The sequence below is a fragment of the Sander lucioperca genome, chromosome 19, assembly GCF_008315115.2.
Source record: "Sander lucioperca isolate FBNREF2018 chromosome 19, SLUC_FBN_1.2, whole genome shotgun sequence".
Classification (NCBI taxonomy): Eukaryota; Metazoa; Chordata; class Actinopteri; order Perciformes; family Percidae; genus Sander; species Sander lucioperca.
In genome coordinates this window covers 24,246,495-24,259,970 of record NC_050191.1, presented here as the reverse complement: position 1 = coordinate 24,259,970, position 13,476 = coordinate 24,246,495, and the positions used below count along the sequence as shown (strand labels likewise).

Below are 13,476 nucleotides of genomic sequence, written 5' to 3'. Positions count from 1 at the left end.
CAGTCTGGGGCAGCAGAATGAGGACAGTCAACGCCAACAGAATCAACACAATCATGTGGAAGGCTGCAACTTGATTCTTTGGTGGTGGTGTCAGAGAGGAGGATGCTGTGCAAGCTGTGACACAATATGGGCAATGACGGTACACATCCACAGGGACCACCATTTCCACGCTTGCAATTCGTTGTCTATGTAAGCAGCACGGCTGAATTTCAATAGATGGGGCATTGCGTTGCCTGCTGCTCATTTGCATTAAGTTTAGGTCTAGGCTACTTTATGCAAATCTGCAGCATCCAGCATGACTTTCCGCCTCTAGGAACTCTCGAAATCTTTTTTAAACTAACCGTTGTCGATCTAAAATGAAGACAGATTCAGCAACTGCATAGCTTATTTCTCACCTCAAATGTTTTCAGAAACACATTTGGTTAAATTATTATCGCAATCTGAAGAGAAAGTTTCCAAACGAGCTGCCATGTTTTGAAAAAATCTGAAGTAGACAGCCCACGAGTGAAAGCGTTCGTCCAATCAGGTGCAGCAAAGTGTTTGCGCTGTTGTAGGGGGGTGTAGACTGTATTTTTTCTTTTTTTGGTCATTTGTCATGGAAGAGAAACTGACAACTGCTGTCAGGATGCAGGCACGCCCATCAAGAGTCCAATGCTGGGAAGCAGCGCGATCCCTCCCGTCCAAAGACGCCTCTGTGGACATGTACCTCGACTCTCTCCCTCTCTACCATGTACTGGTCACACACAGGAGCACCTTCGACAACAGACTGATACCACCACAATGCACCACAGAATGCCAAAGAGTCCTTTCTTCCTGTGGCCATCAGACTCTACAACCTCAGGTGAAGAGATGGACAGTGGAGACGTGGGGACCTGATATGGCTCAAACGTATAAACATTTATATAGTTATCATCTATACTAGTAACCTGTTTTGGCATGGTATTTGTTGTATATATTTGGATCGCACCTTATTTGCACATTACTGTTATCTAGTTGTTGTTTTTTTACATTTTGCACCTACTGTTATGCTATCTATCTATCTATGTTAGCCTTTGTATGTTTGTATATTTGCACTCTTTGTATCTGCACTCTTCCAACTTTGTTTTGCAACTGCTGCACAGCTATTTCCCTCAGGATAAATCAAGTTTGATCTCTTATCTTATCTTTCTGATCTCCTCTCCTTTGCTTTTTCAGGTCCATGTTCAGTGTGGTGCACACAATGATACCAAACAGCACAGTGACTACTTTTCTCGGTTTAAATAGGCTGAATGAAGATTGGAGACATTGTGATACTAATTAAAGAAACTAATTAGTTTGAAATATCACTATAATCAAATTATTTATTATCTTTTTTATGAGGTACAAACAAATGTGTCCAGGCCATTTTTGAATATCTTTGTAGAATAAGCAATAATGCATCTCTTTTCACATCTTCCTGGCTTTATTCTATGACATTCCAAAGACATGCAAGTATACATGACAAAATAGCTTTTAATTTCATTACTTTTCGGAAGGAATGAAGCATTATTTCAATGAGGTGTGTGGGTACCAACACATTTGAGCACGTCTGTTTCTATTATGTTAGATTCATTAGTATATATTGATGGCTCCTGAGAATATAACTGTAAGAAAAGTGTGTGGTAAAAGTTAGATTTTCTGGTTTCTCACAAAGAAAAGCAGAGCTGGATCACTGAAAGTGAGACACACACACACACACACACACACACACACACACTTCCACTTGTTCCGTAACTAACATTCTTCATTCAGTTGTCCTACATCTCATTGCCCGTTTCAAACTGAGAGCAGACATGAAAGCGCGTCACAGTTACTGTGAACAAGGAGCATGGCAGGGCATTGGAAATTAATTCAATAATCAGGACAGAGCTTTTATACTTAAAGGGCCACTATGGGTTAATTATGAAATTAAAACATATATCACCATGAAAAGGACAGTGCCACGCATATTAAAAATGTCATGTTATTCACAAGGTCAGCTCTGGCTAGATTTTCTATAGAAATAGAAAAAGAAGGTTAGAAGAAAGCCCAGCAGATGATATTAATTTCAGAGAAGTGAATGAAACCCTGGTATACCGGGGTTTCTTCAGGACAATGACAGTAAATAAACATAAACAAGCCTCTTCCAATGAAACCAAGCAACCACGACACTAATCTTGCTTCTCATCGGAAGCTGCTCAAATGACAAACAGTGTAAACCAACATGGATGCACACAATATTTCATTGTTACACACATTTTAAATGAAATGTACAGCCAGTCAAACCTATCATAAGACTTTAAATGCAGTTCTGTTGTATCTCTTTGTGGCATTACAGGTGACAGAAAAAGCCAAGTTAGTTAGTAGAAAATGGTCCCATTACAAGTATCCCATTAAAAGTCCTGCATTCAAAAGTGTACTTAAAGCTGTAGTGCGTAACTTTTTGATATTAATGAACGTCCGTTACATTCAAGCCATTGCCAAATGAGTTGCTACAAAGCTAATTAAGACTATCAGCTCCACACAACACTCTCTGTGTTTCTCAGTATGGCTGTGTTCAGAAGATTGTGTCGTCCGGCGACTTTCGCGCTCAGAAACTCATATGAAGATAATTACCTCTTCTTAAGAGTCCATCATGTTTTTTTAATTCTAATCCTCCGTGTCCTCCTAGTAGTAGAGCTACTTTTACTTCATATACAGTTACTGTAGGTACTCTAGGCCTCAGGGGTCTGGATCCCTCCAAAGGGTACCGAGATATATCTTAGGTGTTTTGAGATGATTAATGGGAGAGGAAAGAAAAAAATCTAAGTTCTGCTACACAAATTATAGTCTTTTTTTCTCTCTGTAATATTATTAAACCATCTGAGAGGTTTAGAGGGAAAATGTGTCTTTGGTTAATCTGTTGACAACTCAAACTGTAGACATCTGAAACCAGTGACAATGTAGTGGAGTAAAAGTATAAAGTAGCATAAAACAGAAAAACTCAAGTAAAGTACAAAGTACCTCAGAGTTATGAGTACTTAGTTACTTTTCGCCAATATGCCTTATGGACAAATGAGAGGACTGGGGGACAGGTTTGTGGAGCTTGTAGAAATCCTACTGTGGTATTTCTGTTGAACATTGCAGAAAGTCAAATTAGGGCTGAAGTATTGTAAGTGATTAGGACAATTGAATGATGCAAAGAAAATGAAAATAAGCATAGGCATTGACCATTTAAATATCCAAAATATACCACTAATCCATAAACCTTCAATTTCATAGATAATTTAAGAATCAGAATTTGATTTGTATGTTGGCAGAGATCGGTTGATAATTCACAGTGGATTGCCTTTACTTTAATAGCTCGGTTATTAGTCCTGCATGGATATTTAATGAGGGGTCTGGAGGTGTGAGTCGTTTTAACACTTCTATATTAGGTTTTATGACATGTATGATAGCTAAGTGAGGTGGAATGCAGTCTGTCTGATGAATGTGATAAAGAGGTACTGCATGGTGAAGTAAAAGTCTGCTGAAGAAACTCCAAAAGATTAATGTTCAACTACAATAAACTAGTGTGTCAAAGTGTGGCGTGGCAGATCAGTTCTTTTCATTTACATTGCAAGAAAGTGTCATGGCAGCCCTGAAAAAAGGGACTTGGCAGGAACAAAAGAAGCAAGTCATTGATGTGTGATCAAGAGAGAGAATTACTAAAGATGCCTGTTAATAGTGGTTATTAAAACATAGAAAGAACAAGGCCTGAACAAGTAAGGAACTTCTCCCTGAGCAACTAATATCTATGCTTCCACTGCCATTAGGCCAACAATTTATTTAGTTTTGTGACTGATTAACAGTGGTGGAAAGGAACTAAGTACATACTCACATCCTAATACAATTGAGGTATTTGTACTTTCAACTTAAAAACGCATTTCCCCTACTGCCTTAAAAATGTGACTTAACTAAACTTAGGTTTATTAATTATTTCAAAGCCGTCTCATGAGTTTTGAAAATACAGTGAGTTAAATTCACTGATCTTCAAGTTCAATGAAGACATTAAGTTGAATCAACAAGCGTTCAGTCACACTGACAGATTTGCTTTACATTCACATTTTCTTAGTTTGAAGAGTCAGTTCTTTATTTAACAAGAAGGATTTACGACTGCAGCTGCTCCTGTTGGAGCCCCTTTGTACCAGAGTTAATATAAAGGCAACCAATTATCCAATTTATTCCACATAAAGGCAAAGATTAAGTCCAAAGTCCAAAAACTGAATAAACATTTGTGTCGCAGAACGTTTCTGCTTTTCTTCATTTCTGCCTCATTATTAACATCTCTAATGACCCCTCAGATTTATCTTTTGACCCTTTGGAGGGGCCTAACCCCCAGGTTTGGAACCACTATGTAACGTTAAAGCTCCAACTCAACCAGCCACACAGTAAAATGCCATATACACATTGACACATCAGTATTAACAATTTAACAATGTAATAATACATAATATATCAGTCACATGGGCCATTTTCTACAGAAGGAGGACTTTTGACACTTTAAGTACATTTTGCTGCTAATCCTTCTGTACTTATACTTACATAGTAAGTTTGATTGCAGGACCTTTACTTGTAATAGAGTATTTTATATTGTTGTATTGGTACTTTTACTTGAACAAATATCAGAATACTTCTTCCACCACTGCTGATCAAATATAAGTTTGTGATGCACTATCCCAATATTTAAAGTGCATTAATTAGCCCACGTATTAAGTATTAAAAGGACATGTGTATCTACTGTATAACCAACATATTGAGTTCAAATAAAGGGTCTAATTAAACGCATAGAATTGTGAATTAAACAATCATGAGGTTTTACCAGTTTCCAGATTCCAGTCAATTTCATATCTGCACAAACAGGACATTGTCATCACACAGGCCGTCCTTATAGTCCATCTTTCCTTTTAATCTGGCCAAAAAGAACTTCACTCAATAAAGCCCTCTGTACAGTGCATGTCCTGAAGACCATTCACTGACAACCCGCGCCTCGGGAGGTTTATCTATGATGTCATAATAAAAGCATCATCCGTTATGAGCTCATTGCCTTTATGGCCTAATTGGCAAACTGTGATTGTGGGCTAATTGCTTTGCCATTTGTAAAGCCCTCTTCATTTAGCCTACCTGAGCAGAGGCCCACACTAAGTTACACCGCTGACTGTTATTCCTTCTCTCTCAGTTTCCAGTGTCCGATTTGTTTATTTTCACTGACTCAACCCAAAGTCGCCCCTTGAAGGCCCAATGTGAGTCACACGCGGCGAGCAAATTATACCCCCAAGAAATGCCACAGGCTATTGTGCCATAAAGTTTGTAACCCCTCGTGCGCGCGCACACAGCCACACACCAACCAACACACAGTGGGACTGATATCCAGGTGAACACATCGCGCATCCATCCAGCCAGTCATAATATTAGTGAGCTCACGGGTTGCTGTGTCCCTGTGATTGACATTGTTTCAGTCTAGTCAGCACACAAAGCACTATTATCGCTTTGACATTACACTTTAGTGGCTGCTGCTGGTGGTGGTGGTGGCGGCGGAGGTGACGGGGGCAGGAGGGGGGGCTATGATAACACACATTGCACGGCCAGTCCGACTGAGTACCACTCCCTGGGAATCTCCTTCATCACCATGGCCATTATCTGCCTCTGCAACGTCCTCCAGACATTACTAAAAAAAAAAGCACACACAAAAGAAAAAAGCTGGCCACGCAAGCCCTGCTCTGCCTAAATAAAAAAGAGAAAGCAATGAGGAAAGATAATGTGGAGCAGCCGCTACTTACCGTAACGTATGTGTGTGGCGGGCAGTATCTCGTCTAAATTTCAATGGTGCGAGGAGCCAGTCAGGGCACCTTGTTTTCAAATGGCTAGGTAAGGCAGGTCAGCCTCGTCCCACTGGTTAACCGATGCAGCTCAACTAGAGGAAATAAACACGAACGTCGCCCATGTTTCGCCACTCCACTCGAGGGAACCTCTTTCAGATATCGACGAGAGGAGAGAAAAGAGACGGAGCAAACAACTATTCTCGCAAGAAGAGGTAACACTCTTTTCCGAGACGAGCGGGGTTTGTTCAGGATGTTTTTTCTTTAATATCCCATCCACTCTTCCGAGGCCAACACGGCTGCAAAACCTTGAGTGCTGCTGCTGGAGATAGAATCCGTAGCCCGCAAACACGTCGCTTATATCCGTCACTTGGCATGAACACTGTACGCAGCCTTCAGTTTGCGCACCAGTCGGAGCGTTGCTACTGAACAACAACTAGCAGCACAACATGACTGACTGACTGACTGCAGCGCTGACAGGCGAGGTGGGCTGGGCCCCCTCCTGCCATACAAAGTGAAGAAATCCTCAGCAAAAGTCTCTCCAGTGGTCCCGTTTAAAGACTATTTAAAAAACAAATGTGTTTTACATAGCATCAAAAACAAGAAGAACATCCTCATCCTACTTCTGCGCTGAAGCATGTGATGGCAACATGGTGAGCCTTTTAAAGGGGTATCCACGCGCAACTGCAGGCAGGGGTTGCATCTTTGGACCCACCCCGTTAACTTTCTTGGTAGGGATGTTGCTGTGGCATTAATTGGACACGGTGATGACTTGTCAGGCAGCCTGGAAGCACGTGTATACAAACCAGTGTGCCTTAAAGTGGGATTCAGGCCAGGAAAACCTCTGCTGTGGTGCTTACAAGGGCTCCGTGCCAAAGGTTGCAAGTATGGGCCCAACTCAAATTATATTCACAATAAAACTGAACGCAATTTAGTATACTTTCCATATAATCATGCATGACCCCCAACGCATAAACCAGATATTTATGGAGGCTTTACTTTGACAAGAAATGGACACTGATTTTCCATCTTCTCCTTGCAAAGTGGGCAACTGCCTTGATGGCCCCAAACCCCCAAGTTCACTGTATGTCAACTGGTTGTGTGTCATTTTAATCATGTTTAGGAATATGCACCATAACATGCAATTTCAACCATAAAGAGTACTAAATTTGGGGTCCTGCATTATTGTCTAATATATTCTTTCTGTCTTTTGTCCCTGACTTGTAGGAGCTCTAGATCTATTAGACTTTATTGTAGTTTATATTGTGCTCATGGAGCATATTTCTAAATAAAGTTCTGTTTAATAATTGCCTAACTAAGTGACACAGATAACCTGGGACCAGATGGTTTTCAGCAGGAGACTGGTTCTTCTTGGGGATAAAATGAAGCGTGCAAGGGGGTTATGTGATGTCTTCATTTAAACCCATGGAAAATGAATGAGTAGTCTGAGCACAGACTCAGCTATAAAACCACTGCTGCAGCTTGTAGAGATTTAGTGACCTGCTCCAGGACAGTGTAGATGCTGATGTTGGAGCTTGAACCCACTTTGGTAACAGGTCTGAAACCACAAGACAGGATGTGTTTTCTCCCACACTCCTTGTTGGATGTCCAAAATCATCAATGCATTTTAGTTTGTGAGTCTCCTCTATCGACTCCATGTCACACCTTCACACTTAATTAACTCCACAGACAAGTGCTTTTTTTTGAACAGCAAACAGTTTGCAAGTCTCAAACACATTTCAATTTGGTGAAATGGTAATTAGATGGAATTCTTCCACGAGCAATATTATTCTTGAACAGCAGCTTAACAAAGTGATTGGCAAGTGATTTATTTTGATTGCTGCAGCATATTAACATTTAGATGAAATGTTATGCAGCCGAGGTGCCATGGCTCAAGTCCAAGTTTAGTCCTAAATCCCAATTTCACAGGTTTGACTTCAAATTATGAAAATCATGTGCAAGTTAGGTCTTCAGTCCTTACAGGCCAAGCCCAAATGTCCACTTTGTATAATTTGTACAAGAACTTCAAAAACTAAATTTCAGACTCACATATAGGCCTCTTTCACAGTAGACATTTTGACTTGTCATAGTAAAAGCACGGTTGTTAATAATTACATTGATGATGGCTCTGTTCTATTCAAGTAAGCCATTCATTTTTTTTTTCCACCTGTGCTTTTCTGACTGTGACAAGTCAAAATGTCTTCCATGACAAAGGACATTTCATTATTCGGATACTTTACCTTAACATGTTCTTTCATTATGTATGAATGCAAAATAACTTGCATTTTCCATAGAGACAGTATATCATTAAAACAACTCAAAGTGAGGAAGTCTTTGTATATTGTAGAGTCATTAATGTTCATCTCACAGGTGATAAAAACTCCACACAGAAAGAGAAGTGAAAACACTGCTCAGGTTAAAGGTGGGTGGAGCTAAACTGGAATTACATGAGGTCACCAAACTACATAAACCAATAAGAATGATTGAAGTGTAACCCTCCCAGCCTAACAGTTGCTACAAAACTAACAGGAGGGTCAGAGAGATGTCAATCAAGCCCAGTCGGTACACACCCACACTCTCCTAAGAGGTCTAATAAGGCAATATGTGGCAACATGTGGGAGAACCATAGGGGTGTGGGCTTCATTAGCCACACTAGCGTCATGGCATTAGGGATGGTAAGTCAGTCAGTCAGTCGGTCAATCCACCACTTTGATCCAGACTTCAGACTGAAATATCTCAATAATTACTGGATGAAATGCCATTACATTCTGTACACATGTTTATGGTCCTCAGAGGATACATGATTTAGGTGATCCCCTGACTTTCCTCTTGTACCACCATGAGGTCAACAACCATTGGATGGATTGTCATGACATTTGATTCACACAATCATTTTGTTTTCATCACGCAGCAACAACAGATGAAAATTGTAGTTTGTTCTGTTCTTTGGTTTATGACCAAACACCTGCACAACTAAGCAAATGTTTGCATGCTAACACACTAAACTAATAGTGAACTTGGTAAACAATATACCTGCTAAACATTAGCATGTTAGCATTATCATTGTGAACATTTGGCTCAAACAACTGCAGTGCCTATAAGTACAGCTTCACAAAGCTGTTAGCATGGCTCTAGACTTGTTTATGTGCTAACCCTTGAAATCGTTTTTTTGTGTACCAACCCAAAGCAAAAACGTATTAGATCGAAATGTAGTTTCAATCTAATAAGGCAGGTTATAATTTGGGGTTTTCGACAAAACACAGTCCTGTGAGTGTGTGTACAAAATAAGGAAGACAACAGATGTGATTTATGGAAAACCCCAACTAAATCTCACAGTATTAGACTGACACAACAATGATTTTTGCATTGGGTTTGAGTTACAGTAAAAAAAAGAATGCCACATTAAAAACATAAACTAGATATCAATCACTGAACTATGTTACACCAGAATGAAACTACAAAACCAGAAGTAAATGATGTTTTATCAGGCCTCTGATTGATAATTATTGAATAGTAAAAAAAGGACTACAACTTTCTACGCTGCCCAGGCTAATTACATAACACTTAGTTTACCCATGTATTGCCTGTGTAGGGCTTATCCTTAATTACACACACACACACACACACACACACACACACACATGCACGCGCACTCACACGCATGCACGCACACACACTCACGCATGCACGCGCACACACACACACACACACACACAGTGGGATTCACAATTAAGCTGAATCAGGATGCAGGGCTTGATTGAAGAGAAGGTCTGCTAACTAGACAGCAGCCTAAAAGAGGAAAACAGACAAGCTGGAACATGAACATGAACCCATTATGTCTTTTTCTCTGTTTGTCCACCACACAAACACATAAACACAGACTCAGGCACATGTTCTTTATGTTAATATTTCAATTATTTACAATTCTTAACTACCCCACGTTAAGTGAAAGAAATATTCCCCCAAACCTCATCATATTTATTTGCAAAGATGTTACTTTTCAAGACTGATCAGTTCTTCTCTCTTACTCTTTTCTATACTGATTCTCTTATTCTGAAACAGGAAGTTTCCATTGGTACATTGTGGTACAGATCCAAATTCTCTTTTGTACCACAAGCCATAAAAACCTTAAATCAGTCAAAATAAGCTAGATGTCCATCTGGCCTGGTCATACCCAAGGGTGTATAGTGTATTGTAGTGTGTGATGTATGTTCTTCATGTTATGTCTGTCGGTGTCTGATGTAGGGACTATTTGTTTGTATCATATGTCTGATGTCCTGTCATGAAGTGCCTTGTGACTGTGCCGCAAACCCAACTGTCCCACAGGGACAATAAAGTTATCTACTACTACTACAGCTAGCACTGTGAACTCTATAAAAGTTTTAGCCTCCGCTGCAAACATTTCCTCTCTGAACAATTCAAATTTGAAAATTAAAAACTGATAAATTACACACAAGGTATATAAAGTAAATCAGGTGTATATAATAAATTATGATACGTGGCCAGGTTAGCTCAGTTGGTAGAGCAGGCGGACATAGTGTATATAGTGGTGTATTCCTCGTCGCAGTAGGTCCAGAGTTTGAGTCTGACCTGTGACAATTTCCGGCATGTCTTCCCCCTCTCTCTTCCCCTTCCCGTGTCTAGCTGTCCTATCCATTAAAGGCCGAATTGCCCAAAAAAATAAGTTATGATACCACTGCTGAGTTTTTTTAAGGTCAAACCATTTATATCACTGCTCCTTCTCCAATCAAGAAATAGCATTTCTATCTCAGTATCTCAATTATATGTCTTTTAATTTACTGAAGAGGTAACAAGGGCTTTGACATGTCCCCTAAATATTTTTGACACCTCTTATTAATGGTTGGAGAAACATGACTCAAGTTAACTGCCTACAAACGGGTAATAGGAGAGATTTTAAGAAAGATGTTATCAAGTTGATTTTTTTTTTGGTGTGTCGCAGTTTGGTGTGTATTGTAAGTCAAAATATAGTCAGCCAATTAAACCGTGAAATGACAAACATGAGGCGGAGAACAAGTGTCAAAGGATGTAAATGAGCTCTTGCAGGAATTGCGTTTAGTGATGTCAGCCAGTGGAAAAACATGTCACTGCTTTAAATCAGACACTGTGCTGGTCTCAAGATGCTTTGGAAAGCTCAGAGGTAAAGAAAATGTAATGACTCCCAGCCTTCAATGTTTCCAGCATCCTTTTGTTTTCCTGTCTCTATAATGAGAACAGCCAATCACCGATCTAGATTCTTGCCACCTTAAGAACTTGATAACAAAGGGTGTTGGGTCAGTGATGCAGCAAAGAGAGACGATACACACCACAACTGCCAGCTTCTGTGTCAACAGCACATACGTGACGTTTTGTGTGCTCTGGCTTACTTTCAATAATGGTTGGTTTCTCTGTCATCCTCCTGGGCTTAAGAGTCATCGTTTCTTGCATAGGACTTATGGGTAATATATTTCTCATCCACGCCATCATTCAGATCAAGTCCTCCCATGTCAAAACCTTTGAGTTGTTTCTCTTGGCAATGGCTGCAGCCAACTTGGAGGAAATTATCATCGTGAACATCTATGAGATTATCATCCACCAGACTTCCTCCGCCCCCATCAACACTTGGTCGTGTCGCACACTCAAGTTCCTGACAGTGTTTGGTGAAATTACCAGCATCCTCTTCACTGTCCTCATCAGCATCTTCCGCCAGCAGAAGCTGAGACACGCCGAAAAGAGGGTCATGCCAATCTACCTGGACAGCATCAGGTCAGCCTGGATGGTGAGCGGGATTTGTGTGATGCTCGCCGCGCTGCTGAGTCTCCCCATTTTTGTCCTAAACTTCCAAGGCCCTGCGGAAAACATCACAAGAAACAGCAGCAGATGCCCTCGAAAGTTATTTCAGTGTAGTGAAAATGATTGCCCCGCACTCAACCACATATACAAATACCTGTTCACCACAGTGTGCAACCTGTTGCCTCTGATCATCGTCACAGTCAACAGCTGCTTCATCATCACAGTGCTGCTGAGCCAGAGGAAGACGCTGACACCAGAGTTGAGCGTGAGCGGGTCGAACCAGTTCGGCAGGAAGAGCAAAGGTCCTAGGCACCAGCATAGCACCGCAGCTGTGCTGGCAGCTATGGGCTTGTTCCAGGTAGACTGGACTCTCTACATGATCTTCCAGCTGACTGTCAGCCCCACTGACTTTCCTTTTTGGGCTGAAACTGAGTTCTTTATCTCAATATCCTATACATCCTTAAGTCCATATGTGTACGGGATAGGGAATAACCTGTTCTCTCTCAAAAATTGTATGAAAAAGTAATTTCTTCTGGACAGAACGGTTTTTGAAATTGGGATGAGCTCTTGATTTTAGTGAAAGAATATAATGAAGCGGATCACATAAGGTTTTTACTTGCAAAGAAAATGCTAGTTTATAATGCGATGTACTGACTGATTATGTTACAAAACTCGCTGAGTTAGTTCAGGGAAAGAAGAGGTTGACTTTTTCTTTTTTTTAAATGTAGCTTGCTCAGACTTTGTTGTACCTTTCATCAGTAAACACATTACAGTTTTGTGTTGCAATTTAAGACATTTGTTTAAATCTAACTAGAATTTTAAAAGTTCCTTTGATACAAATTTTGTTTTTGCCATTTGTCATTGCCATTTCAATCAAAAGTCATTTTTGATCGTTTTTTTTTTTTTTTAAATCAGCCTTTTTGTTGCTAGATATTCTCTCTTACAGCCTGGCAGTTGGAGGAGGGCAAGCAAATCTCACGCGGTGCAGTGTAACCCAAAATAAACACTTAAGGCGTAACAAGTATCTGCTTTGCTCTAATAAAGGAAAACTCACACCTTATTTTTTTTACGCAATTCTACAAACCACAGCTGTATTTGTAAATGAACTCTTGTTTACAGACAACAACATGACTGTTTTGACATGAGTCAAGTGCAGGATAAATCTTGTGTGGTTAAGCTTTGTAACATTACTGAAAAGACTCACTGGCTCCTGTTGAAAGTGATTATACATGGGTCACATATAAGTCAAAGTAGCCTACTGAGTCTGATTATATCCAATTTAGATTCATTTATTTCTATTGTAGAGGTTGGTGTTAAATCTCTGTTAATATGGGGTTACATCTTAAGTTGTTGTGAATAAAAAACTACAGTGGATATATAAAATAATTTAGCTTCCCACAGCACAGCAAACTTTAACATTACCTTTACAGCCACTAATGACATGAAGAACCACAGACAGCACTGAGTCAGGACGACACCATTAGGTACGAGTGTCTCTGATACACTGGAGAGATTGTGAAGACATGGATTTGATGTTTTTCTTCTGTCTCTGTCTTCTGTCTTAATTGGGCTTTAAATATATATATCTGACAAGATATGGATCACTTTTAAACTATAATGTCACGTCCACAGTAAGCTCAAAAGCAGCCCCTTAAAACACTGTGGTCTGGCAATGCCAGACTATCCCTATAATAGTCTCAGAGGGTTAGCACTAGTTTAAAAAATGGTGATGATGTTCTAAATATTGTGCCTGATGATGGTCATTTTAAATTTGGTTTGACAGTTGTGACAGAAGCTCACAAAGGCCATACAAAGTCTGTGCACTATTCTTTGTCTGTGCCGCCACTACTGA

At 40.1% G+C, this 13,476-nt stretch overlaps 2 protein-coding genes across 2 annotated transcripts in view; one reads left to right on the top strand and one right to left on the bottom strand.

The window, feature by feature from the left end:
- The window catches only part of LOC116057944 (bromo adjacent homology domain-containing 1 protein), a 28,256-nt gene extending 21,786 nt beyond the window's left edge, over positions 1-6,470 (bottom strand). The window contains exon 1 of the mRNA XM_031310527.2: positions 5,796-6,470. The gene's annotated coding sequence lies outside the window, so the exon portion shown is untranslated. The remainder of the gene's footprint in view (positions 1-5,795) is intronic.
- A 4,746-nt stretch (positions 6,471-11,216) lies between these two features.
- On the top strand, positions 11,217-12,196 carry LOC116057938. Its single transcript, XM_031310519.1, has one exon. The coding sequence runs from the start codon at positions 11,227-11,229 to the stop codon at positions 12,148-12,150; it is 924 nt and encodes a 307-aa protein (XP_031166379.1). The 5' UTR covers positions 11,217-11,226; the 3' UTR covers positions 12,151-12,196.
- Positions 12,197-13,476: the final 1,280 nt, after the last annotated feature.

Excerpts from the sequence above, each read along its gene's own strand:
- LOC116057938 (XM_031310519.1), top strand. The coding sequence starts at position 11,227 with ATGGTTGGTTTCTCTGTCATCCTCCTGGGCTTAAGAGTCATCGTTTCT.